At 43.9% G+C, this 26,008-nt stretch overlaps 3 protein-coding genes, 1 long non-coding RNA gene and 1 pseudogene across 5 annotated transcripts in view; 2 read left to right on the forward strand and 3 right to left on the reverse strand.

Annotated features, from left to right (window-relative positions):
• Positions 1–9: 9 nt before the first annotated feature.
• LOC311098737 (caspase-8-like) lies at positions 10–4,119 on the reverse strand (annotated as a pseudogene). Its single transcript, XR_014615688.1, has 7 exons — positions 3,863–4,119; positions 3,267–3,414; positions 2,483–2,556; positions 2,226–2,334; positions 1,921–2,048; positions 1,413–1,787; positions 10–1,333 (listed from the first exon to the last, which is right to left on the reverse strand). The product of XR_014615688.1 is annotated as a caspase-8-like (transcript).
• Positions 4,120–9,203: 5,084 nt separating this feature from the next.
• On the reverse strand, positions 9,204–12,463 carry catip (ciliogenesis associated TTC17 interacting protein; the record flags this gene model as incomplete). The annotated part of the gene is made up of 9 exons (XM_084188160.1): positions 9,204–9,730; positions 10,029–10,117; positions 10,210–10,286; positions 10,590–10,714; positions 10,897–11,064; positions 11,220–11,306; positions 11,944–11,999; positions 12,079–12,264; positions 12,385–12,463. The coding sequence occupies 9 exons, from the start codon at positions 12,461–12,463 to the stop codon at positions 9,542–9,544; spliced, it is 1,056 nt and encodes a 351-aa protein (XP_084044286.1). The 3' UTR covers positions 9,204–9,541.
• Positions 12,464–15,085: 2,622 nt separating this feature from the next.
• LOC311150755 lies at positions 15,086–16,446 on the forward strand. Its single transcript, XR_014615135.1, has 6 exons — positions 15,086–15,211; positions 15,319–15,499; positions 15,575–15,664; positions 15,751–15,874; positions 15,965–16,021; positions 16,117–16,446. It is a non-coding gene; the product is annotated as an uncharacterized lncRNA (long non-coding RNA).
• A 5,934-nt stretch (positions 16,447–22,380) lies between these two features.
• Positions 22,381–25,709, forward strand: LOC311098862 (protein lifeguard 3-like; the record flags this gene model as incomplete). The annotated part of the gene is made up of 7 exons (XM_084139426.1): positions 22,381–22,847; positions 24,326–24,640; positions 24,832–24,899; positions 25,001–25,065; positions 25,165–25,218; positions 25,485–25,535; positions 25,646–25,709. The coding sequence occupies exons 2-7, from the start codon at positions 24,331–24,333 to the stop codon at positions 25,707–25,709; spliced, it is 612 nt and encodes a 203-aa protein (XP_083995552.1). The 5' UTR covers positions 22,381–22,847; positions 24,326–24,330.
• Positions 25,710–25,811: 102 nt separating this feature from the next.
• Positions 25,812–26,008, reverse strand: part of LOC311098863 (zygotic DNA replication licensing factor mcm6-A-like) — a gene marked incomplete at its 3' end in the record, with an annotated part of 4,483 nt that continues 4,286 nt past the window's right edge. The window contains exon 9 of the mRNA XM_084139427.1: positions 25,812–25,858. Within this exon, the coding sequence (XP_083995553.1) occupies positions 25,812–25,858 (47 nt within the window). The remainder of the gene's footprint in view (positions 25,859–26,008) is intronic.

Consider the following 26,008-nt stretch of genomic DNA (forward strand, 5'->3'; position numbering starts at 1 on the left):
ATTGCTGAAATGTTTTTACCTCATGCTCCTCAGAATTAGAGTGACATCTTGTTGAATATAAAAATGTGAAACATGGCTAATAGAAAAATAGACACCCATTTTACAGACCATCTCCAGAACCAGCGGTGGTAGAATACAGTAAACATTCCCCAATTGCCAGCATTTAATAGAAAAATAGATGAATCACATGAGTTTGAAACATCTGTCAGGAAAACAGACATGGCAACCCATGTTCATCACACCCCATAGAGAATGATAGAGGCCTCTAGTGGCCACAAGACAATTTTAGCATGGTCAATGCCATTGAGGACTTCCACCATGCTTCCACCATTTTAAAGTAGTCAACTTGGTGGGGATTCATATGGGTTGTAGCCTCAATGGCACTGCCCATGCTGTCACAGACACTATAATGGCAGAGATATAAAGATGAGTCCTCTTTCTATCTCTATGTCACACTCTCTCTGATTGGAGATGGGCCAAGGTACAGAATCGGTGGTAGGGTCCCTGAGACTGATGGTGGACTTAAAAGCCAGCGCAGTAAAACATTTGCACAAACTAATATCGATATCACATAGACTGTTAGCTAAATGCTTACGAGCGAAAACTTCATCACCCCATGTGTGCCGCACAACAGAGACTCGCAGATAGATATAGAACGCTATGGACTCACAAGCGCCTGCCGTTTCCCGTTACGGTAAGCTTGATAACGTAAAATAATGTGACAGGTGAAATGAAGAAAGCAATTTGCTTTATCTCGTAACGTATTGCACAAGTTGACTGCCGGTATTAACTTAAGAAGTAGCTACAAATATTCACATTTATTGAAAAACGTCAACAACAAAAAAAAATTGACGGTATTGAAAAACCATCCGGTAGCTTTTTCCAAATACCCCGGTATATGGTATATACGGTATACCGCCAAAGCCTAAAATACAATCTACACAGGACCTTCTAATCAGCAGGTTTGCATGGGCGGGAGTTTCGGCTTTCCATGGTGACATCACCATGCAGTAAATTGGTTCATCGGCCAATAACAACGAGATTTCCAAACCTCTCTGCCAATAACAGCTCGTACTTCATTGTTACCCAGAAATGATTTGATATTGATATAAAAACAATTGTATTGGGCCAATGAGAATTCAATGTTCAGACATGACTCCCAATTTGAGGTGTCTCAGTCTGGATCTGTAAGGCAGAGGTGTTTCAGGGGTAGCGGAGGAAAAGTTTCTTGGTGAGGGTGTACTTGGGCTCGGGCATCTGTTTGGAGTCTCCATACAGTCCTCTGCTGACCTCATGATTCACACGCGTCAGCACCGACAGCATATCCTCCCCACTATACAGGAAACAGGAAATACACATCACAACACATCTCTCACCTGTTAATGCCCCTACCCCCCACTCCCCTAACTCACCTGGCAGCTCCCAACACCAGCTGTTTGCAGAGCTCCTGGATGTAGATGGAACCTGCCCTAGTGTTCCGGAATGACTTATACTCCTCCACTGTTGCCATACCAACCAGGAAGTCTGCATCCCAGGGGACTGACTCGATGGCGCCGGCGTCCGCTTCGTACCGCCCGTCTCTCTCCCTGCCCAATGGAGGGGGCTAATAGTGTCCCTTGCTGGAGGCCCTTCCCCTGGCAGGCCTGGATGAAGAACAGTTTGGGTTTGCCAGCCAGAGAGGAGCATTGTGCGCTGGTGAAGGGGCGTGTGAGGGACCGGATGGGCACCACCCCCCCGTCTGTTCCAAACACACATACCTTCTCCCCGTGGGACAGCACACACACCACCTAAGACCAGAGACAGAGAGATTAGATAAAATTGTTTTATTCAGTTCCATTCAATGGAGTCCCATTGGGCTTCCAGAGCCGATCCTGAAGAGTATGGAGATTTATGACCGTACAAATAGATCTCACTGCTCACCAGAGCATCTGCCTGTACGTGACTCCGCCCTCCCAGCTCCTGTACCACCTCTAACATGGTCCTCCCTGTCAGGTCCCTCTCCACCTCCACCTCAAACCCCAACTTGGAGAACACACTAAAAAGAGCCCCTAGAGAGAGAGCGAGAAAGAGCAAGAGAGAAAGAGAGAGAGGGAGAGAGAGAGAGAGAGAGAGAGAGAGAGAGAGAGAGAGAGAGGACAGAATTTGAAATCCAGGTTGGCCAATGGGCTTCACTGAATGAGATCAGGCTCATAATATCAACCAATAAGGTGAGCAAGGATGCCTACTCTCGTCCTGCTCAGTTCCTGGTCTGTCCCTCAGATCTGAAGTTCCTAGGAAATGGTGGTTATTGATGATGTAGCACATCCCCCGAGGATTACAGGTAATGGGATAGCGCTCCATCAGTTGGACAAACACACACACAGTTACCTCTAACCCCATGGACAACAATAAAATAAATGCCCAACGTTATGTTTGATGTCTATAGTCCACCCTACTGTCTAACCCTAGAGATGTTCCAGAGCTGCATTGTTGAAGTTGTTACCTGGTCAGGCCCAGACCCAGTCTGAGGTGCCGTGTCTGCATCCGAGTACAAACTCACGCTTTGCCCACACTCACCTATGGACAAGGGGCAAGAACACACTTCAGCTACACGTGTATGTGTCTGTGTGTGTGTGTGTGAGACTTATGGCTGGACTGTGATTCTGATATAGACATGCTCTGTAGTGACTGAGGGGGGCTGAAGGCCCTCTGGTCCATGCTGAACCGGGGAGAGGAGCTGGGCTGGGCTGTGATTCTGATATAGACATGCTCTGTAGTGACTGAGGGGGGCTGAAGGCCCTCTGGTCCATGCTGAACCGGGGGGAGGAGCTGGGCTGGGCTGTGATTCTGATATAGACATGCTCTGTAGTGACTGAGGGGGGCTGAAGGCCCTCTGGTCCATGCTGAACCGGGGGGAGGAGCTGGGCTGGGCTGTGATTCTGATATAGACATGCTCTGTAGTGACTGAGGGGGGCTGAAGGCCCTCTGGTCCATGCTGAACCGGGGGAGGAGCTGGGCTGCTGTTTCTGGTTGCTGATTGGCTAAACAGAAGATTTCTGCCATGACAGATTGCCCCTTGCTAAAAAACAACAACCATGTAAAAATAACAATGTATATTTTAATATAATGCATAAATACTGAAATATGAATCAGAGTGAAAGAGTGTGTATGTGTGAGAGACAGAAGAGGAGAGAGTGAGAGTGATTTGTACCTGCTGGCTAGCTGTGTGTGTGTGTGTATTATGTGTGTGTGTGTGTGTGTGTGTGTGTGTGTATATCAATATGTACCTCCTCTGTGCTGGCGTACTGTGCGGGTCAGCTGTGTGTCACACTCCTCCAGTGTCCTCTGTAGCTCATCCAGTCTGTCCTCTGTCAGAAGCCCCTGCCTCTCCATCTCACACAGCCTCTCCATCTCACACAGCACCTCCAGGGCCGTCTACAAGGGACAGAGAGAGAGAGAATGTAATTGTGGGTGTGTGTGTCAGTGTTAACAAAAATAGTGACCTTTTTTTTGTCAAGCACCTATTTTTCTGTGGCAATTGACAAGACTATAATTGACTAAATAGACACAGAAAAAACTAGAACTAAATGATCCATAATACCAGCACTAAGTTTTTTTAAATGTATATCGTGCATTGGCGGGCCTCTTTTTACATTCATAAAGTATATAGAAAACTAGGCTACTTGCAGATCCCTTCCGTTAACCATTTGTTTAGGATACACCTTGTTCAGTCATGTTACCTAATTAGCTAGCTATAGCTAACAACCTGGGACGGTCATCAATATGGTGTTACCTTACTCCACCCCTAACCGGTCTGAGGGACAGGTGGAGTTATTACCACATTACTAATACCAAACCTATCATCCAATGCTTTCAGACGTACATTAATGTGTAGGAAGACGTTAGGGTTGGACCTTAATAATCTCTGTATGTGGTCCCTGTCCCTCACTGCCTCCAGGCGTTTCCTGTTGAGCATGTCTCTGCACAGGAAGCACAGAACAGCCACATCAGAAGAGTCCAGCTCCTCATCAATACGGGACAGCAGGCACAGTTCCATCATACACACACTAGATCCCCTGACCAGACTGCACTGCAACTACCACCTGCACAGAGCTATGAAAGAGAGAAGAGGGTCTGGGAAAATGTGGGCCTTTTATAAACGCATTTCATGCAATTCTACATCATTTTAGATGACTGAAGACTTTAGCAGAATTGTTTTAAATACCTCACAAATGATCGAAATGACAATCACCAGCTATGGCTGATGCCCTTGTGTCAAAAGCCTCTCTTTTGTTTTACTTTGTAAGGCCATGCTGTTCGCTCAATAGGCCTATTTGGAAGTTGATAACATATTTAGTAGCCTACAGGCCTACAGATTAGTCTTCTCTTTTCAGCAGGAGCCATTTACTTTCCAATCTGTGTTTTCCTGCGATTGTATTTGAAATATTGCAAAATGCCTGTTTTGGATGCATGCTGTTCACTGACAGATTTGCCACGCGTTCCCGACTGTAGGCATGCTTTGTGATTGGCCAACACACAATCCACAGCTAGGCAATTAAAAAAAAAAAAAAAAGCTATTGCTCCTCTGTGGCTAAATTATAAGCCTACTCCTAGTGGAGTATTCTGAATTAATTCATTTCTTTCTGAACAGACAGCAGTAATTATATAACTCTGGCAAATGTATTTCAATTTATCAGGGGTGCTGCGGCACATCCAGCACCCTTCCCGCGGCTGTGATTCTATAAGGAAACAAATGATGAAGTGCAATGCTGGATAGATGACAGTTGCAGGCTCATGTCAATCAGAGCAGAGAGGGGAAAGAGATCATAGAAAGCGAATGTCATTCTAGTTCTGTGAGAGATACAGGCGCGCTTCTCTCTCTCACCACAGCAATGGCCACGCATTGGTCTATAAGCGCTACAATGTTGCGAAAACCACAAACCCGGGCCGGCCCAACTCTAATCAATTCTTACTGTAGAATATCAGGCACGTTTTCACGTTACATTTTTTAGGGGGCAGGATAATTACAGAGGAGGCAACTTGAATTAACTCTGCTTTTATTATAATTTTTTACATTGCAAACTGTGAAAAAAATTATAATGCCAAGAGAAGTACCGGATCCTGGCAAATGGGTTCCGGAACGAAACAGTCCCAAACTGAGAGGTGCCGGACTTGTTCCGGCAGGATCCGTCTCAAATTAAGCACTGGCTACAGGACTATGACATGTAGGTAGCCTCTGCTGCATGACAGGACGAGAAACCTGCACAGTCCACAGATTAGTGCAGGGGGGCGGAATGAATGAAGGGGAAGCTGACTAAATTAACAGAATAAAACATTTTTACAGACAATTTATGTTTCAGTTTATATCTTGGTCATAGATTGTCTGTACGTATTTCAGCGTCAACAAGGCAAGTGTCAGAACAGTGGAGGCTCCTCAGAGGAGGAAGGAGAGGACCATCCTCCTCAGTGAATTTCATAAAAATACAAATAGTGAAACATTGAAAAAGTTATCCTTTTTAGATAAAACTATACTAAATATACACTGCTAAAAAAAATAAAGGGAACACTTAAACAACACAATGTAACTCCAAGTCAATCACACTTCTGTGAAATCAAACTGTCCACTTAGGAAGCAACACTGATTGACAATACATTTCACATGCTGTTGTGCAAATGGAATAGACAACAGGTGGAAATTATAGGCAATTAGCAAGACACCCCCAATAAAGGACTGGTTTTGCAGATGGGGACCACAGACCACTTCTCAGTTCCTATGCTTCCTGGCTGATGTTTTGGTCACTTTTGAATGCTGGCGGTGCTTTAACTCTAGTGGTAGCATGAGACGGAGTCTACAACCCACACAAGTGGCTCAGGTAGTGCAGCTCATCCAGGATGGCACATCAATGCGAGCTGTGGCAAGAAGGTTTGCTGTGTCTGTCAGCGTAGTGTCCAGAGCATGGAGGCGCTACCAGGAGACAGGCCAGTACATCAGGAGACGTGGAGGAGGCCGTAGGAGGGCAACAACCCAGCAGCAGGACTGCTACCTCCGCCTTTGTGCAAGGAGGAGCAGGAGGAGCACTGCCAGAGCCCTGCAAAATGACCTCCACAAATGTGCATGTGTCTGCTCAAACGGTCAGAAACAGACTCCATGAGGGTGGTATGAGGGCCTGACGTCCACAGGTGGGGGTTGTGCTTACAGCCCAACACCGTGCAGGACGTTTCGCATTTGCCAGAGAACACCAAGATTGGCAAATTCGCCACTGGCGCCTTGTGCTCTTCACAGATGAAAGCAGGTTCACACCAGCATATGGTCTTCACACTGAGCACATGTGACAGACGTGACAGAGTCTGGAGACGCCGTGGAGAACGTTCTGCTGCCTGCAACATCCTCCAGCATGACCGGTTTGGCGGTGGGTCAGTCATGGTGTGGGGTGGCATTTCTTTGGGAGGCCGCACAGCCCTCCATGTGCTCGCCACAGGTAGCATGACTGCCATTAGGTACCGAGATGAGATCCTCAGACCCCTTGTGAGACCATATGCTGGTGCGGTTGGCCCTGGGTTCCTCCTAATGCAAGACAATGCTAGACCTCATGTGGCTGGAGTGTGTCAGCAGTTCCTGCAAGAGGAAGGCATTGATGCTATGGACTGGCCCGCCCGTTCCCCAGACCTGAATCCAATTGAGCACATCTGGGACATCATGTCTCGCTCCATCCACCAACGCCACGTTGCACCACAGACTGTCCAGGAGTTGGCGGATGCTTTAGTCCAGGTCTGGGAGGAGATCCCTCAGGAGACCATCCGCCACCTCATCAGGAGCATGCCCAGGCGTTGTAGGGAGGTCATACAGGCACGTGGAGGCCACACACACTACTGAGCCTCATTTTGACTTGTTTTAAGGACATTACATCAAAGTTGGATCAGCCTGTAGTGTGGTTTTCCACTTTAATTTTGAGGGTGACTCCAAATCCAGACCTCCATGGGTTGATACATTTGATTTCCATTTATACTTTTTGTGTGATTTTGTTGTCAGCACATTCAACTATGTAAAGAAAAAAGTATTTAATAATATTATTTCATTCATTCAGATCTAGGATGTGTTATTTCAGTGTTCCCTTAATTTTTTTGAGCAGTGTATTCACGTCACCAAATAATTGATTAAAACACACTGTTTTGCAATGAAGGTCTACAGTAGCCTCAACAGCACTCTGTAGGGTAGCACCATGGTTCTCAAGCTACAGCCATCTATCTCTGCAGTGCATGAAATGTGGTGAGTAGTTGAATCAAAGAGAGAGAAGGACAATAGTTGAACACTTTTGAACAAATAAATTTATTCAAAAATGAAGAAGAAGCAAAAGAGAGAGCAAGACAGATACATATATATATTTTATTTTTAACTTTTACTTTCATTTAGTTTGTAAGGGCAGATAGCTAGTTTAGCCTACTCAAACACCCAGCTCAAACAGAGAGGGATGCTATGTTACCTAGATGGCTATGGCTATCCAATACTGGAACTCTTCCAAGTCAAGGTAAGCTTTTGGTTTAATTAATTGATTGCCACCGGGGCCCGCCCGGTGTAACTGCTAAACTGCTTGCTAACTGTACACTGTACTGCATGATTGTAGCGGATTTACTAACGCGTTAGTTGTAGTAGCTATGTTGACTTGACGTTAGCTAATATGGTGACAACAATGTAGGCTGTATGTTGCGGTTAACGGTTATGATTTGAAGGTTTGGGTTGGAAAGGTTTTTTCGTCTGGTCACAGACAGCTGATGTGTTATGCACTGAAGTCCACAAGCGAAGGGAAAAGGTGAGAGGAGGAGAGCGCGTAGATGCGAGAAGGAATTATCCAATGAACAAAGAGATCTTGCTGTTTATATGTGGCTGTTATTAAAGTGAACTGTGTTTGCGAGTGATCAGTGGTGTATTCATTCCGCCGATTCTGTTGAAAAACGTTTCTTAAACGGAAGCAAACAGAACGAGAGGGGGATAAACATCCTGAATTTGTCCAATAGAAATGATCTTGTGCAACTGTTGGACTAATGATTACAACCTAGATCAGCTAGATGCAGGCAAGAGTGTGCAAGGCGGTATTAAATGTGTCAATGTCTGTAACATTGATTACTCAAATTTCTCTTGACCTGTGCACCTAGGTTGTAAACGTTCATTCATAGGCTAGGTTATAGCAACCTCATGATAGGTATAGGGAAAATGTGAGTATCATGTAGTAGCCCAAACCTATCGCTGTTACATTGAACTGGGTGAATGGAATATGAATTACATTACAGTCATCCAATATGCTGTAATAGAAATAAGGCCATGCTCATTAAAAAGAATAATCGTCCTCGCTCATCTTTAAACGGCACCAACCGCCACTGTGTCAGAAAAACAAAGCGGCATAATTTCTTGACGATTGATGACGTAACCAACAAACACCGCACCGGGAAAGTGCAGACTTGGAAAGTACGTTGTCTGACGGTGAGATCTGTACATAATCACGATATGCTCGTCTCCGCACTAACAATGTGAGTAGTTGTCCCAAGGGCGGCCGACAAATTTATGTCCAAAATAAACCCATAAAAACGTATTGGGATTATTTTGGACATATCTCGTCGAGAGTGAAATCTCTCGTCTGTACTTTTAGTGACAACATCGTAATTCGCAAATAATGTTTACAGCATGTTTAATCATATTAACTTGTCATTCAACAGTAATACAGCCGTTGACTGTTGTCATGAGAAGTGACATAAAATAACATTTTAAAGGAGCGGCCAAAACTTACCTTGGGTCGATTTCTACTAATGTACTAACCACCACGTAGCCAGTAGATGAGACACTGACAGAACAGACTTCATAAGAGAACTGCCGCGTCAATTCACACAACTATCAAAAAAACTGTCGCAATTTACAGTATGTAGGCTATATACTTTTTAAAAAACGAAATATCGCTGCCACCGTGCTCCTTGGACCGGCTGTCCCGTTTTCTTTAGGTTTGAAGATTGGAGTATCAGTAGGTCATGACAATGCGCGCTCATTGGTTGTACAGTAACATGTACCTCTTCCGGGTACATAAAATATAGGGCCTTTGTTATTTTAAGTTGAATAAACACAACACACATTTTGCTTAAATAAAACATCACACTTTATTGAAACTTAAAATGACAACACACACAGCTGAAAATGAGCTCCTAGAATTCCTTATCTATGTACCAATAATCTACAAGTGTTCCCTTTCCTCATCTCATTTCCTTCATAACCACTGCTCTGCCTTATTGCCCAAACCACTAATAGTTCAGTTGTCCTTCAAGAGATGAAAGAAAGAACACATTAAAGAGAACTGGGCTGCATCCCAAAAAGAGGCTTCTTCTCTTCATTCCCTTTCCTCCATCTGTATTGACATAAAATAATAGGGCAGGTGAATGCAAATCTCTAGTAGGCACGGCAAGCCTACATCACAGTGCTTTCACCTATCCCATATGTGTCTCAGATCAGTGCAGCTGAAGGAGAGCAAACGAGGAGAGGAAGCTATTTTAGACTATTGAGACGCAGCCCCAGTGTGCGTCCTCAGGGTGAGGAGGTGTTGAAGGTGCTCCCCGGGGATCGGAGGGAGGCGAATGGGGAGAAGTACTCGCAGGCAAACACAAAGACGTCGCTCGGTTTCCGTAGTAACAAAAACTGCAGGAAGTCGGCCATCATGGTGCGGAGCTCCGGGTGTTGCCGCAGGTACGAGGCATGCTCCGCCTTCAACTCCTCCTGTAACACACATAAGGGCATGTCAGAAACGTAGGGGTTAGTGTTTTAAGAGTAAGGGGCTAGGGCAGCGTTTCCCTACCTCGGTCCTGGGGACCCCAAGGGGTGTACATTTTGGTTTTTGCCATAGCACTACACAGCTGATTCAAAGCTAGATGCTGAGTTGATTATTTGAATCAGCTGTGTAGTGTTACGTCAAAAACCAAAATGTGCACCCCTTGGGGTCCCCAGGACCGAGTTTGGGAAACGCTGGGCTAGGGTGAGAGTAGGGGTGAGGGATAGGAAAATACTAATATGTCACCTTTCTGTCAAGGAACATGGAGTGCATCTGCATGTCCTCCTCCCAGACCAGAGGCCTCTTCTCAAACACGGGCTTAACATCCCTCACCTCTGAGACACAACACAGATACACACACACACATGTAAATAGGGGAACACTCCTAATACCGTGTTTGTATGTGTGTATATGTGTGTTTCGGTACCTGTGTGTGTTTGGAGCGGGAGCAGCAAGAGCCTCATGGTCACAGGAGAGCCCACCTGCACTCGGCTAGCCAGATGCCTAAACAGGTGCAGGATATGACATCACACAGGTAGAAAGTGATGAGAGGGGCGGTCAGAGACGCAACACATCCCACTCCCTCCTTTTTTCTGTTTAAATGGAAGTCAATGAACTAAGTAGACCAGACCCAGCTGCTATCACATTGGTGTCTGTGGGAGAGCCACCCCTTAAGTAGACAGGAACTGACAATTATTTTCAATAGTAAATGTCCTGAGTGAACTATTTTCATTCATCCACCATCTTTGGGGCGGTGCCCTGTATGTCCTCTGTCCCTTTGGTCTGGTGGTAGTGATGTCATCTTACCCGTCAGGCAGGAAGTAGCAGTGCCACGTGGCTGGGATGTCCTCCACCGAGTCGACCGTCCTCTCCACCCCAAACACCTCCACCACCTCCTCTCCCACTGTCTGCTGCCTGCACCCCAGCTCCCTCTGACCACAGATAGACCACTCATTACCCAAAACACGTGGTCAATACACGGTCAAATCAAACACAAATGAGAACACAAATAAAAAGTTCCAGTACTGTAAACAAACTCATGCACACTTTTCACAAAGAAGACACACACATTTCTACTGTATAAGTAGGCTCACACACACACACACACACTCACGTATGTGGAGGTGGAGATGTGTGCATCCTGGTCGAAGGAGAGGAAGGTCATGTTTTCCGGGATGTTCTTCCTCAGAGCGAAAACCCTCAGCAGCAGCAGGTTAGAGCCCTCGCACACTAACCCCTTCACAGAGGACAGAGGGTAAGACACGGTTTGCCTCCTCACCTCCTACACACACACACACACACACACACACACACACACACACACACACCAGGTTAGAATTCTCAGATAGAAATCCTTCTCAAAGAGCACAATGGAAAACACACACTGCCCTCCTACCTCACACATACATATACCTCCTCCCCCCATTTCTCTCTCACCTCTCCCACAGTGGTGATTTTGTTCACCACCAGCTGTCCATCACGCTGGACCATGTGACACTTCCTGTCCAATCGGTGGTCCTGAAGCTGAGAGCAGAGAATTAGTCTATGCGGAATCGCCAGAAAACGCAAACGTCTGGTTTTTTCAACCTGACTTCCGTTTTTGTCACGACTTCCGCCGAGGCTGCCTCCCCTTCTTGTTCGGGCAGGCTTCGGTGTTCGTCGTCACCGGCTTACTAACCACTGCCGCCCCAATTATCATCATCACATTTGTCTTGTCAATCACACACACCTGGTTCTAATCCCCTCATTAGTCTGTGTATAAGTGTTCCCTCTGCCCCCTTGTCCTTGTGGGTGATTGTTTGAATGTGAGAGTAGTATAGCTCAGTGGAGCTACTCGTACCATTTTGTTGCCAGGGTAGATATTTCACCTGTGCCTGTTTCGTTTGTCGCTATTCCAGCATATTTTGTGTAACGAAGGAATAAACTCTTTATTCGGTGATTACCCTCCTGCGCCTGACTCCTTCCATCACACTCATCACAGTTTTCCATGAAAAACTGAAGCGTGAACTCTGCTCAGGGGTCTTTCTATGCCTGCTACGTTAGGTTAGCAGAGAATTTATGGGAATGTTATATTGCAGAGTTTTGATGTTTTAGTCTTATAAGGTTTTGTAAAATGGTCTAGCCTGTGTAGACCGGTTTCAGGCAGTTCAAGCTGGTTTACCTTGACGTACTCGTGGTGGTTCTGCTCCAGGGTCTCCAGGTTCAAAGAAAGGTAGGCTGATTGGAAAGAGAGACGGAGATAGTAATCGCAGACTTAGAAAGACCAACACTCAAGACTCTTCCCCCCCAGTCTTACCAGTGATGGCTGTACCACAGGGAGTGTTGTCAATAGCTCCATGGCTGTGTGCGTGCAGCAGCAGACAAGGCTGCTCCCTGCAGCTGCTCCTCTCCACAGTCACCTTAAACTCTCCCAGCTCTCTGCCCCCCTCGGACACTGTCACCAGAGAGTCTTCAAACACACACTGCTGCATCTCCGTGGCCCCTACACAAACACACACACATTATGAAAACTAGCTACAGCCATAGCAGGGCTACCATGAAAGAGGCACTTGAGAGTGCAGGTGCCAACACTCACTGACTCAGCTACCTCTATTTAACTCACCTATGCTGGACAGAAAGGCGATGCCCTCGCTAGAGGTTTTTAACTCCTCGGCTTCCTCCGTTGTTGCAGTCTCCTCCATATCAGACTTTCAGTTTGGAGTTTCAGATACACGAAAATATGAATATGGGCAGTTTGCCAAAGCAGCTTACTACAACAACAACAACAGCAACACCACAGGCTAGAGTTGGCAAACTAATACTGAGCTTGCTGGCTGAAGTTAATGTGATAGCAAATCATTCTATAAAGAAACGATTGATTGAATCATTCAGTGAGCTCGCATGTTTTTACCTTATTTAGCTAGAAGTTCAATTTGTAAGTCGCTATGGATAAGAGTGTCTGCTAAATGATATAAATGTAATGTAAATGTAAGTCTGGCAGAAGATTACACTGATCTTTTTTTCGCTGTTGATGTCTGTCTGTCTGTCTGTCTGTCTGTCTGTCTGTCTCAAGAACAAGAAAAACCCTCACAATATGGGTTGCCGTGGCAACAACGCCTGACAGTCGAAGAACCATAAAGATCTTATAAACGCGCAGCGTAATATGTGGTGGTTATTTCCATAGAGATCCTATTACGTATCTAATTCCTAATTCGATGGGTTTTTTTCCTTGTGCAGTATGAACAAAGAAGCGACCCCCTACTTTTAAAACAACATTTACAAAAGAAATGACACAAAAAAGATTATTCGGCAGCTGCGTCTGGTCTAGTATTACTGTTATGAATCCAGTCTTTCAGAATAGCTATTTTTGCTATTTTCACAACCACAATTATCGGCGCAGTTTGTGGCGTTGGCGTGAAAGGGCTGGGTTTTGATCAGTGGTGGGAAAAGTACACAATTGTCTTACTTGAGTGAAAGGTAAGATTCCTTAATAGAAAATGACTCAAGTAAAACTGAAAGTCACCCAAAAAAATACTACTTGAGTAAAAGTCTAAAAGTATTTGGTTTTAAATATATGTAAGTATTAAAAGTTAATGTAATTGCTAAAATAATCTTAAGTATCAAAAATAAAAGTATAAATCATTTCAAATTCCTTATATTAAGCAATGATTTTCTTGTTTAAAAAAAAATGTATGGATAGCCAGGGGCACACTCCAACATTACATTTACATTTACGACATTTAGCAGACGCTCTTATCCAGAGCGACTTACAAATTGGTGCATTCACCTTATAGCCACTTTACAATATGTTTATTTTTTCTTTGGGGTAGAAGGATTACTTTATCCTATCCCAGGTATTCCTTACAGAGGTGGGGTTTCAAGTGTCTCCGCTGTCCTGGCGTCGTGAGGGAGCTTGTTCCACCATTGGGGTGCCAGAGCAGCGAACAGTTTTGACTGGACCATTTTCCTGTCCTGTTAAGCATTCAAAATGTAACAAGTACTTTGTCAGGTGTCAGGGAAAATGTATGGAGTAAAAAGTACATTATTTTCTTTAGGAATATAGTGGAGTAAAAGTAGTCAAAAATATAAATATTAAAGTTAAGTACAGATGCCCCAAAAAACTACTTAAGTAGTACTTTCAAGTATTTTTATTTAAGTCCTTTACACCATTTGTTTTGATGAATAAACAAGTTGTGGGTGTGTCGAGGCTTGGCCCCTAACTGGCCAATCAGAAAGTGCTCCATGGCTAAATATGTGTGGTTGCTTCAAGTTGTGTATTTACGGTATTTTATGTATTGCCTTGGAATCAACTATTAGTCCGGTATAGTTTGTTAAACAGCTTGCAGAAACAAAATAACAAAATGTAGACTTATCCCATCTTTCTTAAATATGTTAACTTGAACATGTTTGCAGTCCACATTGTTCTAAGTAATTGCATGGCTTCAATGTGGAAATATATACATAGCATTCGCACTGATATAGGGGCTTGGCTTACTGTAAATTGCATTATGGCTGATCATGGACATGCCAAATGTTGTCAATAAGCAATATGAAATTAATTATTGATAAGGCCTAAAAAGAGAAAAAATAATTTTAATCAAATTCTAAATAAACTTTTTTTAAATAGGCATGTTTAAAATGTCTAAATACATTTACAGGCACCATAATTGCTTCCTGTGGGCATATAATATTAAAACAACGCAGACTATGGAGGGTTTTACCCACATCCAAACTTTTCACAGTAGCTGGACAAACATCCAATATAAAGAGAATGGGAGAATGTCCACTCACCTTTACACTGCTCCCAAATCTAATGTTTTACATACATATTGAAACCATCTTATTGCATGCGTGCCACGGACGTTCTCACCATAAAACCAGGACAATTAATATTTCGAATAAGTTTGGTTTTAATCAAATTCAACGAAAAACAAGCAATCTGTTCGTTATTTTCAACAACAATAAATACATGTAAAATGTAATGATATCATAAAATCTCCAGCATAAAAAAAAGACACGACGCATTGCTGTTGAACTAGCCTCCAGGTCAGTGTAGCCTACGGAGGGAGGGGTTTAAAAAAAAGAAAGTCTTCCCTCTCGGAAGACCTGAGGCGCCCTGACCTGACATCCATTCCCTGCCAGATCGTTAGCCATGAACATCATTCTCCCGGAACATTCACCCCACCCCTGCCTGGTCGTCGGTGGCTTCTGTGACACCATTGGATCTGCCTATTCACTCCCACCAACTCGCCTCCGCTGCCCGCTCTGTCTCCTGGATTATTCTGCTTCCACATTTGAGTCTGTAAATAAATACTCACCTTCGTTCTACTCATCTTGTCCTGGTCTGCTTCTGGGTTCTGCTTTAGAGAATCGTGACACCTGAATTGAAGCATGGGACCAAATTCATTTAGCCAGTTTTCCATGCTTATGGACATGACTTGCCATGTCAGGTACTTGAACATGATCATTAATATTGTCAGTAGGTATTTATTCATATTTTATAAGGTTTAACCAAATAACCCTTTTACCATGGTATGACATGATTTTATATTTCTAGATGAAATTGAACACTAGATATGTGGAAGGTGCTGGACTGGCAGATGGGGAGCAGATGGAGACGCTGTTGTCGTATCTGAGGCGCTTTGGGAAGGTCACCAAAGAGATGATGCCGTCCCATCATATTGACCTCCTGACTGATGCACTTCTCCACCATGGGAAAAAGATATGCCAGAGGCAACGTTAGTACACTTGGAATTGTTATTCATTTACGTGATGCTGGTTGACTCTAGTGATGTCCATTTTTTTTGTGTTAGTGGACTCTCTGCCACAGAGGCTTTCCCGAGCAACAGAAGTTGCAACAGAGGCAGAAAGGGAAATGGCAGAAATTTCACAGTCTCTTCCAGGTAAACCATTGTATCAATAATCTAATCATAGAATTTCAGTATTGATTAGAAATGTTGTCACATCTGTCACTGTTGTTATGTTTTAGGAACAACACTGGACACCATTAGGGATTGGGGCAGGAATGTCAGTGTCACCCTTGAGAGGCAAAAACTTGCTCTGTGCTGGGAGGAGCAATATGTTGCAATGCTCCAGCAACATACAATTGCAATGTATGCAATTAATTTCAAATAACTAAACAAAGTTGTTATTTTTTGGCATGCATTATTGTATGCCCTCTTTGATCCATTTTTTATTTTCAGGGCACAGCAGGAAAGTGGAGATGGAACAGCTGTTTGTCAGCTTGTGCAGATAGAGAGGTACTTCCTCAGTTAGTTTTTAACAGTGTAATTGTTCGATCAATTAATACAAATGATGTCCCTGGACAAAGTATTTAGAACCTTTCTGATTACAGAAAACTCAAGACGATGGAGAGGAAGAACAGCATCCTCCATCGATGGTCACCCACCAGCAATCGCTTCCAGAATGCAGAGTAACAGATTGAAGACCAATCTGGAGGGAACCTCTGTGGCCTGATGAGAAAATATGCAGGTTGTATATGTACAGTTGAAGTCTGAAATTTACATACACCTTAGCCAAATACATTTAAACTCAATTTTTCACAATTCCTGACATTTAATCCTAGTACAAATTCCCTGTCTTAGGTCAATTAGGATCACCACTTTATTTTAAGAATGTGAAATGTCAGAATAATAGTAGAGAATGATTTATTTCAGCTTTTATTTATTTCATCACATTACCAGTGGGTCAGATGTTTACATACACTCAATTCGTATTTGGTAGCATTGCCTTTAAATTGTTTAACTTGGGTCAAATGTTTTGGGTAGCCTTCCACAAGCTTCCCACAATAAGTTGAGTGAATTTTGGCCCATTCCTCCTGACAGAGCTGGTGTAACTGAGTCAGGTTTGTAGGCCTCCTTGCTCGCATACGCTTTTTCAGTTCTGCCCACATATTTTCTATAGGATTGAGGTCAGGGCTTTGTGATGGCCACTCCAATACCTTGACTTTGTTGTCCTTAAGCCATTTTGCCACAACTTTGGAAGTATGCTTGGGGTCATTGTCCATTTGGAAGACCCATTTGCAACCAAGCTTTAACTTCCTGACTGATGTCTTGAGATGTTGAGTCAATATATCATTATATCCACATAATTTTCCTTCCTCATGCCATCTATTTTGTGAAGTGCACCAGTCCCTCCTGCAGCAAAGCACCCCCACAGCATGATGCTGCCACCCCCGTGCTTCACGGTTGGGATGGTGTTATTCGGCTTGCAAGCAACCACCTTTTTCCTCCAAACATAACGATGGTCATTATGGCCAAACAGTTCTACTTTTGTTTAATCAGACCAGAGGACATTTCTCCAAAAAGTACGATATTTGTCCCCATGTGCAGTTGCAAACCATAGTCTGGCTTTTTTATGGTGGTTTTGGAGCAGTGCCTTCTTCCTTGCTGAGTGGCATTTCAGGTTATGTCGATATAGGACTCGTTTTACTGTGGATATAGATACTTTTGTACCTGTTTTTTCCAGTATCTTCACAAGGTCCTTTGCTGTTGTTCTGGGATTGATTTGCACTTTTCGCACCAAAGTACGTCCATCTCTAGGAGACAGAACGCGTCTCCTTCCTGAGCGGTATGACGACTGCGTGGTCCCATGGTGTTTATACTTGCGTACTATTGTTTGTACAGATGAACGTGGTACCTTCAGGCATTTGGAAAGTGCTCCCAAGGATGAACCAGACTTGTGGAGGTCTACAATTTTTCTTCTGAGGTCTTGCCTGATTTCGTTTGATTTTCCCATGATGTCAAGCAAAGAGGCACTGAGTTTGAAGGTAGGCCTTGAAATACATCCACAGGTACACCTCCAATTGACTCAAATGATGTAAATTAGCCTATCAGAAGCTTCTAAAGCCATGACATCATTTTCTGGAATTTTCCAAGCTGTTTAAAGGCACAGTCAACTTAGTGTATGTAAACTTCTGACCCACTGGAATTGTGATACAGTGAATTATAAGTGAAATAATCTGTCTGTAAACAATTGTTGAAAAAAGTACTTGTGTCATGCACAAAGTAGATGTCCTAACCGACTTGCATTTGTGGAGTGGTTGAAAAAACAGTTTTAATGACTCCAACCTAAGTGTATGTACACTTCCGACTTCAAGTGTACATTTATGTGCCAGACCACGCCCACATTAATGTTTATTGGTCAGTTGTTTGATATACTAGTCTGGAAAGTATTGCGTTGAAGGACCTTGGATGCCATACAGTGCCTTCGGAAAGTATTCAGACCCCTTAACTTTTCCACATTTTGTTACGTTACAGCCTTATTCTAAAATTGATTCAATCATTTTCCCCCCTCAACAATCTACACACAATACCCCATAATGAAAAAGCAAAAACAGGTTTTTAGAAATTTCACATATACATAAATTCAGACCCTTTACTCAGTACTTTGTTGAAGCACCTTTGCCAGCGATTACAGCCTCGAGTCTTCTTGGGTATGACGCTACAAGCTTGGCACACCTGTATTTGGGGAGTTTCTACCATTCTTCTCTGCAGATCCTCTCAAGCTCTGTCAGGTTGGATGGGGAGCATTGCTGCACAGCTATTTTCAGGTCTCTCCAGAGTTGGTTGATTGGGTTCAAGTCCGGGCTCTGGCTGTGCCACTCAAGGATGTTCAGAGACTTGTCCCTAAGCCACTCCTGCGTTGTCTTGGCTGTGTGCTTAGGGTTGTTGTCCTGTTGGAAGGTGAACCTTTGCCACAGTCTGAGGTCCTGAGCAGGTTTTCATTAAGGATCTCTCTGTACTTTGCTCCGTTCATCTTTGTCTCGATCCTGATTAGTCTCCCAGTCCCTGCCGCTGAAAAACATCCCCACAGCATGATGCTGCCTCCACCATGCTTCACCGTAGGGATGGTGACAGGTTTCCTCCAGATATGATGCTTGGCATTGAGGCCAAAGAGTTCAATCTTGGTTTCATCAGACCAGAGAATCTTGTTTCTCATGGTCTGAGTCTTTAGATGCCTTTTGGCAAACTCCAAGCGGGCTGTCATGTGTCTTTTATTGAGGAGTGGCTTCCGTTTGGCCACTCTACCAGAAAGGTCTGATTGGTGGAGTGCTGCAGAGATGGTTGTCCTTCTGGAAGGTTCTCCCATCTCCACAGAGGAACTCTGGAGCTCTGTCAGAGTAACCATTAGGTTCTTGGTCACCTCCCTGACCAAGGCCCTTCTACCCCGATTGCTCAGTTTGGCCGGGCAGCCAGCTCTAGGAAGAGTCTTGGTGGTTCCAAACTTCTTCCATTTAAGAATGATGAAGGCCACTGTGTTCTTGGGGACTTTCAATACTGCAGAAATGTTTTGGTACCCTTCCCCAGACCTGTGCCTCGACACAATCCTGTCTCAGAGCTCTACGGACAATTCCTTCGACCTCATGGCTTGGTTTTTGCTCTGACATGCACTGTCAACTGTGGGACCTTATTTAGACAGTGTGTGCCTTTCCAAATCATGTCTAATCAATTGAATTTACCACAGGTGAGCTCCAATCAAGTTGTAGAAACATCTCAAGGATGATCAATGGAAACAGGATGCACCTGAGCTCAATTTCGAGTCTGAATACTTATGTAAATAAGGTATTTCTGTTTTTTATTTGTAATACATTTGCAAACATTTCTAAAAACCTGTTTTCGCTTTGTCATTATCAATCAATCAATCAATCAATTTTATTTTATATAGCCCTTCTTACATCAGCTAATATCTCGAAGTGCTGTACAGAAACCCAGCCTAAAACCCCAAACAGCTAGTAATGCAGGTGTAGAAGCACGGTGGCTAGGAAAAACTCCCTAGAAAGGCGAAAACCTAGGAAGAAACCTAGAGAGGAACCAGGCTATGAGGGGTGGCCAGTCCTCTTCTGGCTGTGCCGGGTGGAGATTATAACAGAACCATGCCAAGATGTTCAAAAATGTTCATAAGTGACAAGCATGGTCAAATAATAATCAGGAATAAATCTCAGTTGGCTTTTCATAGCCGATCATTAAGAGTTGAAAACAGCAGGTCTGGGACAGGTAGGGGTTCCATAACCGCAGGCAGAACAGTTTAAACTGGAATAGCAGCAAGGCCAGGCGGACTGGGGACAGCAAGGAGTCACCACGGCCGGTAGTCCCGACGTATGGTCCTAGGGCTCAGGTCTCTCAGTTGGCTTTTCATAGCCGATCATTTAGAGTTGAAAACAGCAGGTCTGGGACAGGTAGGGGTTTCGTAGCCGCAGGCAGAACAGTTGAAACTGGAATAGCAGCAAGGCCAGGCGGACTGGGGACAGCAAGGTGTCATCATGCCCGGTAGTCCTGACGTATGGTCCTAGGGCTCAGGTTCTCAGAGAGAAAGAGAGAACGAGAGAATTAGAGAGAGCATACTTAAATTCACACAGGACACTGGATAAGACAGGAGAAGTACTCCAGGTATAACCAACTAACCCCAGCCCCCCGACACATAAACTACTGCAGCATAAATACTGGAGGCTGAGACAGGAGCGGTCCGGAGACACTGTGGCCCCATCCGAAGAAACCCCCGGACAGGGCCAAACAGGAAGGATATAACCCCACCCACTCCGCCAAAGCACAGCCCCCGCACCACTAGAGGGATATCCCCAACCACCAACTTACAATCCTGAGACAAGGCCGAGTATAGCCCACAGAGGTCTCCACCACAGCACAAACCAAGGGGGGGGGCGCCAACCCAGACAGGAAGATCACGTCAGTAACTCAACCCACTCAAGTGACGCACCCCTCCCAGGGACGGCATGAAAGAGCACCAGCAAGCCAGTGACTCAGCCCCTGCAACAGGGTTAGAGGCAGAGAACCCCAGTGGAGAGGGGAACCGGCCTGGCAGAGACAGCAAGGGCTGTTCGTTGCTCCAGCCTTTCCGTTCACCTTCACACTCCTGGGCCAGACTACACTCAATCATATGACCTACTGAAGAGATAAGTCTTCAGTAAAGACTTAAAGGTTGAGACCGAGTCTGCGTCTCTCACATGGGTAGGCAGACTGTTCCATAAAAATGGAGATCTATAGGAGAAAGCCCTGCCTCCCGCTGTTTGCTTAGAAATTCTAGGGACAATTAGGAGGCCTGCGTCTTGTGACCGTAGCGTACGTATTGGTATGTACGGCAGGACCAACTCGGAAAGATAGGTAGGAGCAAGCCCATGTAACGCTTTATAGGTTAACAGTAAAACCTTGAAATCAGCCCTTGCCTTAACAGGAAGCCAGTGTAGGGAAGCTAGCACTGGAGTAATATGATCAAATTTCTTGGTTCTAGTCAGGATTCTAGCAGCCGTATTTAGCACTAACTGAAGTTTATTTAGTGCTTTATCCGGGTAGCCGGAAAATAGAGCATTGCAGTAGTCTAACCTCATTATGGGGCATTGTGTGTAGATTGCTGAGGATTTATTTTTTATTTAATCCATTTTAGAATAAGGTTGTAAAGTAACAAAATGTGGAAAAAGTCAATGGGTCTGAATACTTTCCGAAGGCACTGTAAGTGTTTCCAAGTCTTTGAATATGAGCCTTCAGGCCTTTTGGTCTAACTGACAAGGGATTAGCCTTTGCCAACAAAACCAAAAGCCCTTGGTCAGGGTAGTAAGAGACAGTCTTTTCATTATACTGCACTCAACTGCAGGTTACAATATGAAGCAAGTGAAAAGCACTTAAAGTGGCAATCAGCAGTAGAAAAAATTAAGCGTCTTCCATGTCCCTGTTTCGGTAAGAAGCTATGGGAAGGGGCTGGAGAAATGTTACCACTCTCAAATTCTTAGACAGAGCTATGGATGCAAGGACTGAGCATCCATGATATAGCTTGAGGCTATACAGTGTTTGTTTACTTTGTTTACAAACATTGGAATAAAACAATCTTATATTTAGGGTTCTGGTGGGGTATGACAGTTGAACTAAGCTCATAAGGCCTTTATAAGTTATATTCTTCAAGAATAAATCGGTACATATCATTAATTTCCAAGTCCAAAGATGTATGTAGAAACTGCTGATTTCCCCTTTAAAATCCTAATGACAAGTACCTAGCTAATCTGATTAAATATTTCACCTGTTGAAGTGTTTTACTTATTATTGAAGGGTATTGTTGAACATACCTTGAGTGATGGGAAAAGTCATCATTCAGTGTGAACAGACTAGAGTGGGAACAGAGAAATTACATCTAGCTACAACGTGATGAGGATAGCTAGCTATTTTTTTTTTTTTATAGCTAGCTACTGTCACTAACATTCTTTTGGCAATACTAGCTAACTTAGCTAGCTAGCTCACTATGAAACTATGAAAATCAGGGTCTAAACAGCTCAACAAGTTATAATTCAAGCATGCTTTTATAAGAATCATGCTAAATCTAAATACGATAGACTATACTTGCCAATGACATAATTAAGTTGTAGAAGAACTTTCCTTACCTGTAAATATTACACTGTACACTCCCAATCAAAAACTCAAACACAATTTACATTTACATTTTAGTCATTTAGCAGACGCTCTTATCCAGAGCGACTTATAGTTAGTGAGTGCATACATTTTTCATACCCAGGAATCTGACAGTAAAAACTCCCGGGAAACGTTTTGTGTTGGCTTCTATGGTGAACATGCGCACTCAGTCTCAGACAGTTAAAATCACCATTGAAAAGGTCGCGTATCACGCAGTACGATGTGTGGTTCTGAACTACTATTAAAAAGTAACGCGTACATTCACCATATGAATGGTGTGATTGGTATGATGATTTCCTCCTTTTAATGGGGTGATTGTAATATAATCGGGTACTCTATTTTACCCCCATTAGATTGACTCCACCCACTAACAAGTAACAACTCTTTCAAAATTCCAGGAAATGTTCTACGGCTCGAGCTGACATCTGTCTGCCTGCTGCGGAAGGAAACAAGGAGGGGTCAGAAAGAGAGAGAAGGGACCATAGAGAGAGAGAGAAACGTTAACAGTTTCAAAACTCGACGGAATTAGAGTTTCAAACTTCAATAATTTGATCACCTATCGTTATAGACGTGTTATAAGACTGGTCGGCCTTTATCGTTTTTTTTGTCTTGTTGTCAGTGTTTGCGTTCTTGTTTTTCCTGGATTCATTGCGTGGTGAGTCAAACTATTTTTATACTTCCGGCACACCATACACTCACAGTGTTCGTTAAAATTTTTTTTTAAAAATGATTTGAATATGAGCTGAAGTTGGTAGTCCCTGGGTTACACCTGAATAGGCCTACTGTACACTTACCTTGTGAGGCAGTTGTCTAAACCACCAGTGAGCGAGGGGAGTTGGCCAGTTTACGTTTTGCCTGCGATTTAATTTTAACACTGGTGTGTGTGAGAGAGAGAGAGATCGAGAGAGAGAGAGAGATGCGCAGTTGGCTATGGCCAAACTTGGATACTTTGGTAGGGCTGTACTGACACGGGCCGTATTCAATGGGCTAAAGCGGTTTTGAATCGTGCAGACTACTTTAGAAACCTAACCAGCCAGTTTCACATTCTCACTTCACACTCTCTCCCATGACGTACGGCTGAAGAAGTTACACAGTGTTTAGTCATAAACCTGTGGGTAACTACAGAAACACACACACACACAGAGGGACTGTTTTATGGGCGGCAAACGGCAGAAGCATTTTTTCCAGCTGATATTTTTCACTGTTGCTTAGCACTGGAGATGTGACGTAATGGCATGTTTTAAGGTGGAGGCCTACACCCAAACTATCCCTGTTCGTGGGAGTTTAGAGGCCTACTCCCTAACTGTGGGAACTCCCATAATGATCATTGCAAGTTAAATGACCTATATAAACTCTACTCTCTAAACTCTCTCTCTGTCTTTCTCTCTGTCAGTGAGCTCTGTAGTGTTTAGTGTATGTGATAATGTGTGGCGTATGTAATAGTATAATAGTGGTTATTGGAAATGTTACATTTGGTTGTGATGTTTGTATGGTTGTGATGTATGGTTGTGATGTTTGCAGTGTGTGTATGTGTGGTTGTGCTGCAGTGATGTGTGTGTGAACCACAGATATAAGCAGAAACATATGGAAACCCTTGCCGAAGACCAAGACAAACAAAAACTTCACAAAATGTTGTGATAATATGTTCACATACTGTTCTGAACTGTTTGGGTGGGAAGCATGTTGACGCGTTAAGACTCCTGTCTTAGTTCTGGTTGAATGGGCCATAACCACTTCTCTCTCTCGCTCTCCCTCCTCCCCTCTCTCTCTCTTTTCTCATCCTCTCAATTCAATTTCAATTTCAATTTAAGGGCTTTATTGGCATGGGAAACGTGTGTTAACATTGCCAAAGCAAGTGAAGTAGATAGTAAACAAAAGTGAAATAAACAATAAATATTAACAGTAAACATTACACTCAGAAGTTTCAAAAGAATAAAGACATTTCAAATGTCATATTATGTATATATACAGTGTAGTATCAATGTGCAAATAGTTAAAGTACAAATGGGAAAATAAATAAACATAAATATGGGTTGTATTTACAATGGTGTTTGTTCCCTCTCTCTCTCTCTCTCTCTCTCTCTCTCTCTCTCTCTCTCTCTCTCTCTCTCTCTCTCTCTCTCTCTCTCTCAGACAGTATGTCTCGGTCTGACTTCCCCCCGGGTTACGATGACTCTCATGCCCCCCTCTATGGCCCCCAAGGTGGTAACTACCCCCCTCCCCCCGCCTACGGCTTCCCTGCCAATGGAGGTCCCACATCAGGCCAGCCCTCAGCCACCTATCCCTCTGGTCCCCATGGACCTCCATACCCCGGCCAGCCTGCCGGGTACCCTGCTGGGCCCTACCCAGGCCAGCCTCACCCTGGGGGTCCAGGTTACAACAACCAGCCTATGATGCCACCCATGCCCCCTATCATTCCCCCTACGATGCCAAGCAGTGCACTGAGCGGTAAGCCTGAACCCTCCTATCTCACCTGGCTGGGGCTTACTCTGAGTGTTCTGTTACTACTGAAGAAGCTCCTTCACACAGTTAAAATAAATACTTGATACTATAGGTTATACTTTAGTAGTTGATTACCAGGCTTCTGTTCTGATGTGAACTGACAAATGACTCTAATGATGTCTCTGCTGATGTCACAGGCGATGGGGAGGGGTTTGCGGCAGGCAGCTTTGACAGTCTGAAAGTGCGACACTCCTTCATACGAAAGGTGAGAACACAGCACGCACACGCACACACACAGTTAACACACACACACAAACACACAAGAAGTGTATAATATTCTCTCTCTCTCTCTTTCTTTTTTCTTAGGTGTATATGATCCTGGCATCTCAGCTACTCGTCACTGTCGCAATCGTGGCCGTCTTCACATTTGTGTGAGTGTGTGTGTTACTATGACTGTGTATGACTGTGTGTTAGTGGTTTTGTGTTCCTGCACATGTGTGTTTGGATAACTGAGTTTCTCTTCTTTGCAGTGAATCTGTCAAGCTGTTTGTGATCAGAAACCCAGCTGTCTACTGGGCGTCATTGTAAGTACTATCCCTTATTACTGACCTATGGTTTTACAGTACTGTAGCTCAGTTGGTAGAGCATGGCGCTTGCAACGCCAGGGTTGTGGGTTCGTTTCCCACGGGGGGCCAGTATGAAAAATGTATACACTCACTAACTGTAAGTCGCTCTGGATAAGAGCGTCTACTAAATGACTCAAATGTAAATGTAAAAATTGACAGCTATACTGGCCTATGTTTTGCATGTGCTGTTTGATTGACAGCTGTGTTGACCTATGTCTTTGCAGCGCTGTGTATTTTGTCACTCACATTGTGCTGGTCTGCTGTAAAGGACCCAGGTGAGTCTCTTTCTTAAAGAACACCTTTGGTAAATGTTGACAATATAGTTGACAACAACGTTTTATTGTATTGAAGTGCTGTCCTTATGTGGCCCCTCCCCTGTCTTTAGGAGAAAATTCCCATGGAATATCATCCTGCTGGCCATCTTTGTAAGTAACTATCACTATTACTAGTCTGTACAGATCTGTTGAAAAAATGGCTAGCTGGTGCTCACTACAGGCTGTCTGGCAAGAACAAGGCAGATATGTCCATACCCAGAGTTTTATTTATCTTCGTCACCACCACACATAGTATGAACACACAAACTTTTCAGTGATTTTACCTGAAAGGTAAGAACAATTATAAACTGGGTAGTTCGAGCACTGAATGCTGATTGGCTGAGAGCCGTGGTATATCAGATCGTATACCACGGGTATGACAAAACATTTATTTTTACTGCTCTAATTACGTTGGTAACCAGTTTATAATAGCA

Source organism: Coregonus lavaretus (assembly GCF_964263955.1).
Source record: "Coregonus lavaretus genome assembly, chromosome: 23".
Lineage (NCBI taxonomy): Eukaryota > Metazoa > Chordata > Actinopteri > Salmoniformes > Salmonidae > Coregonus > Coregonus lavaretus.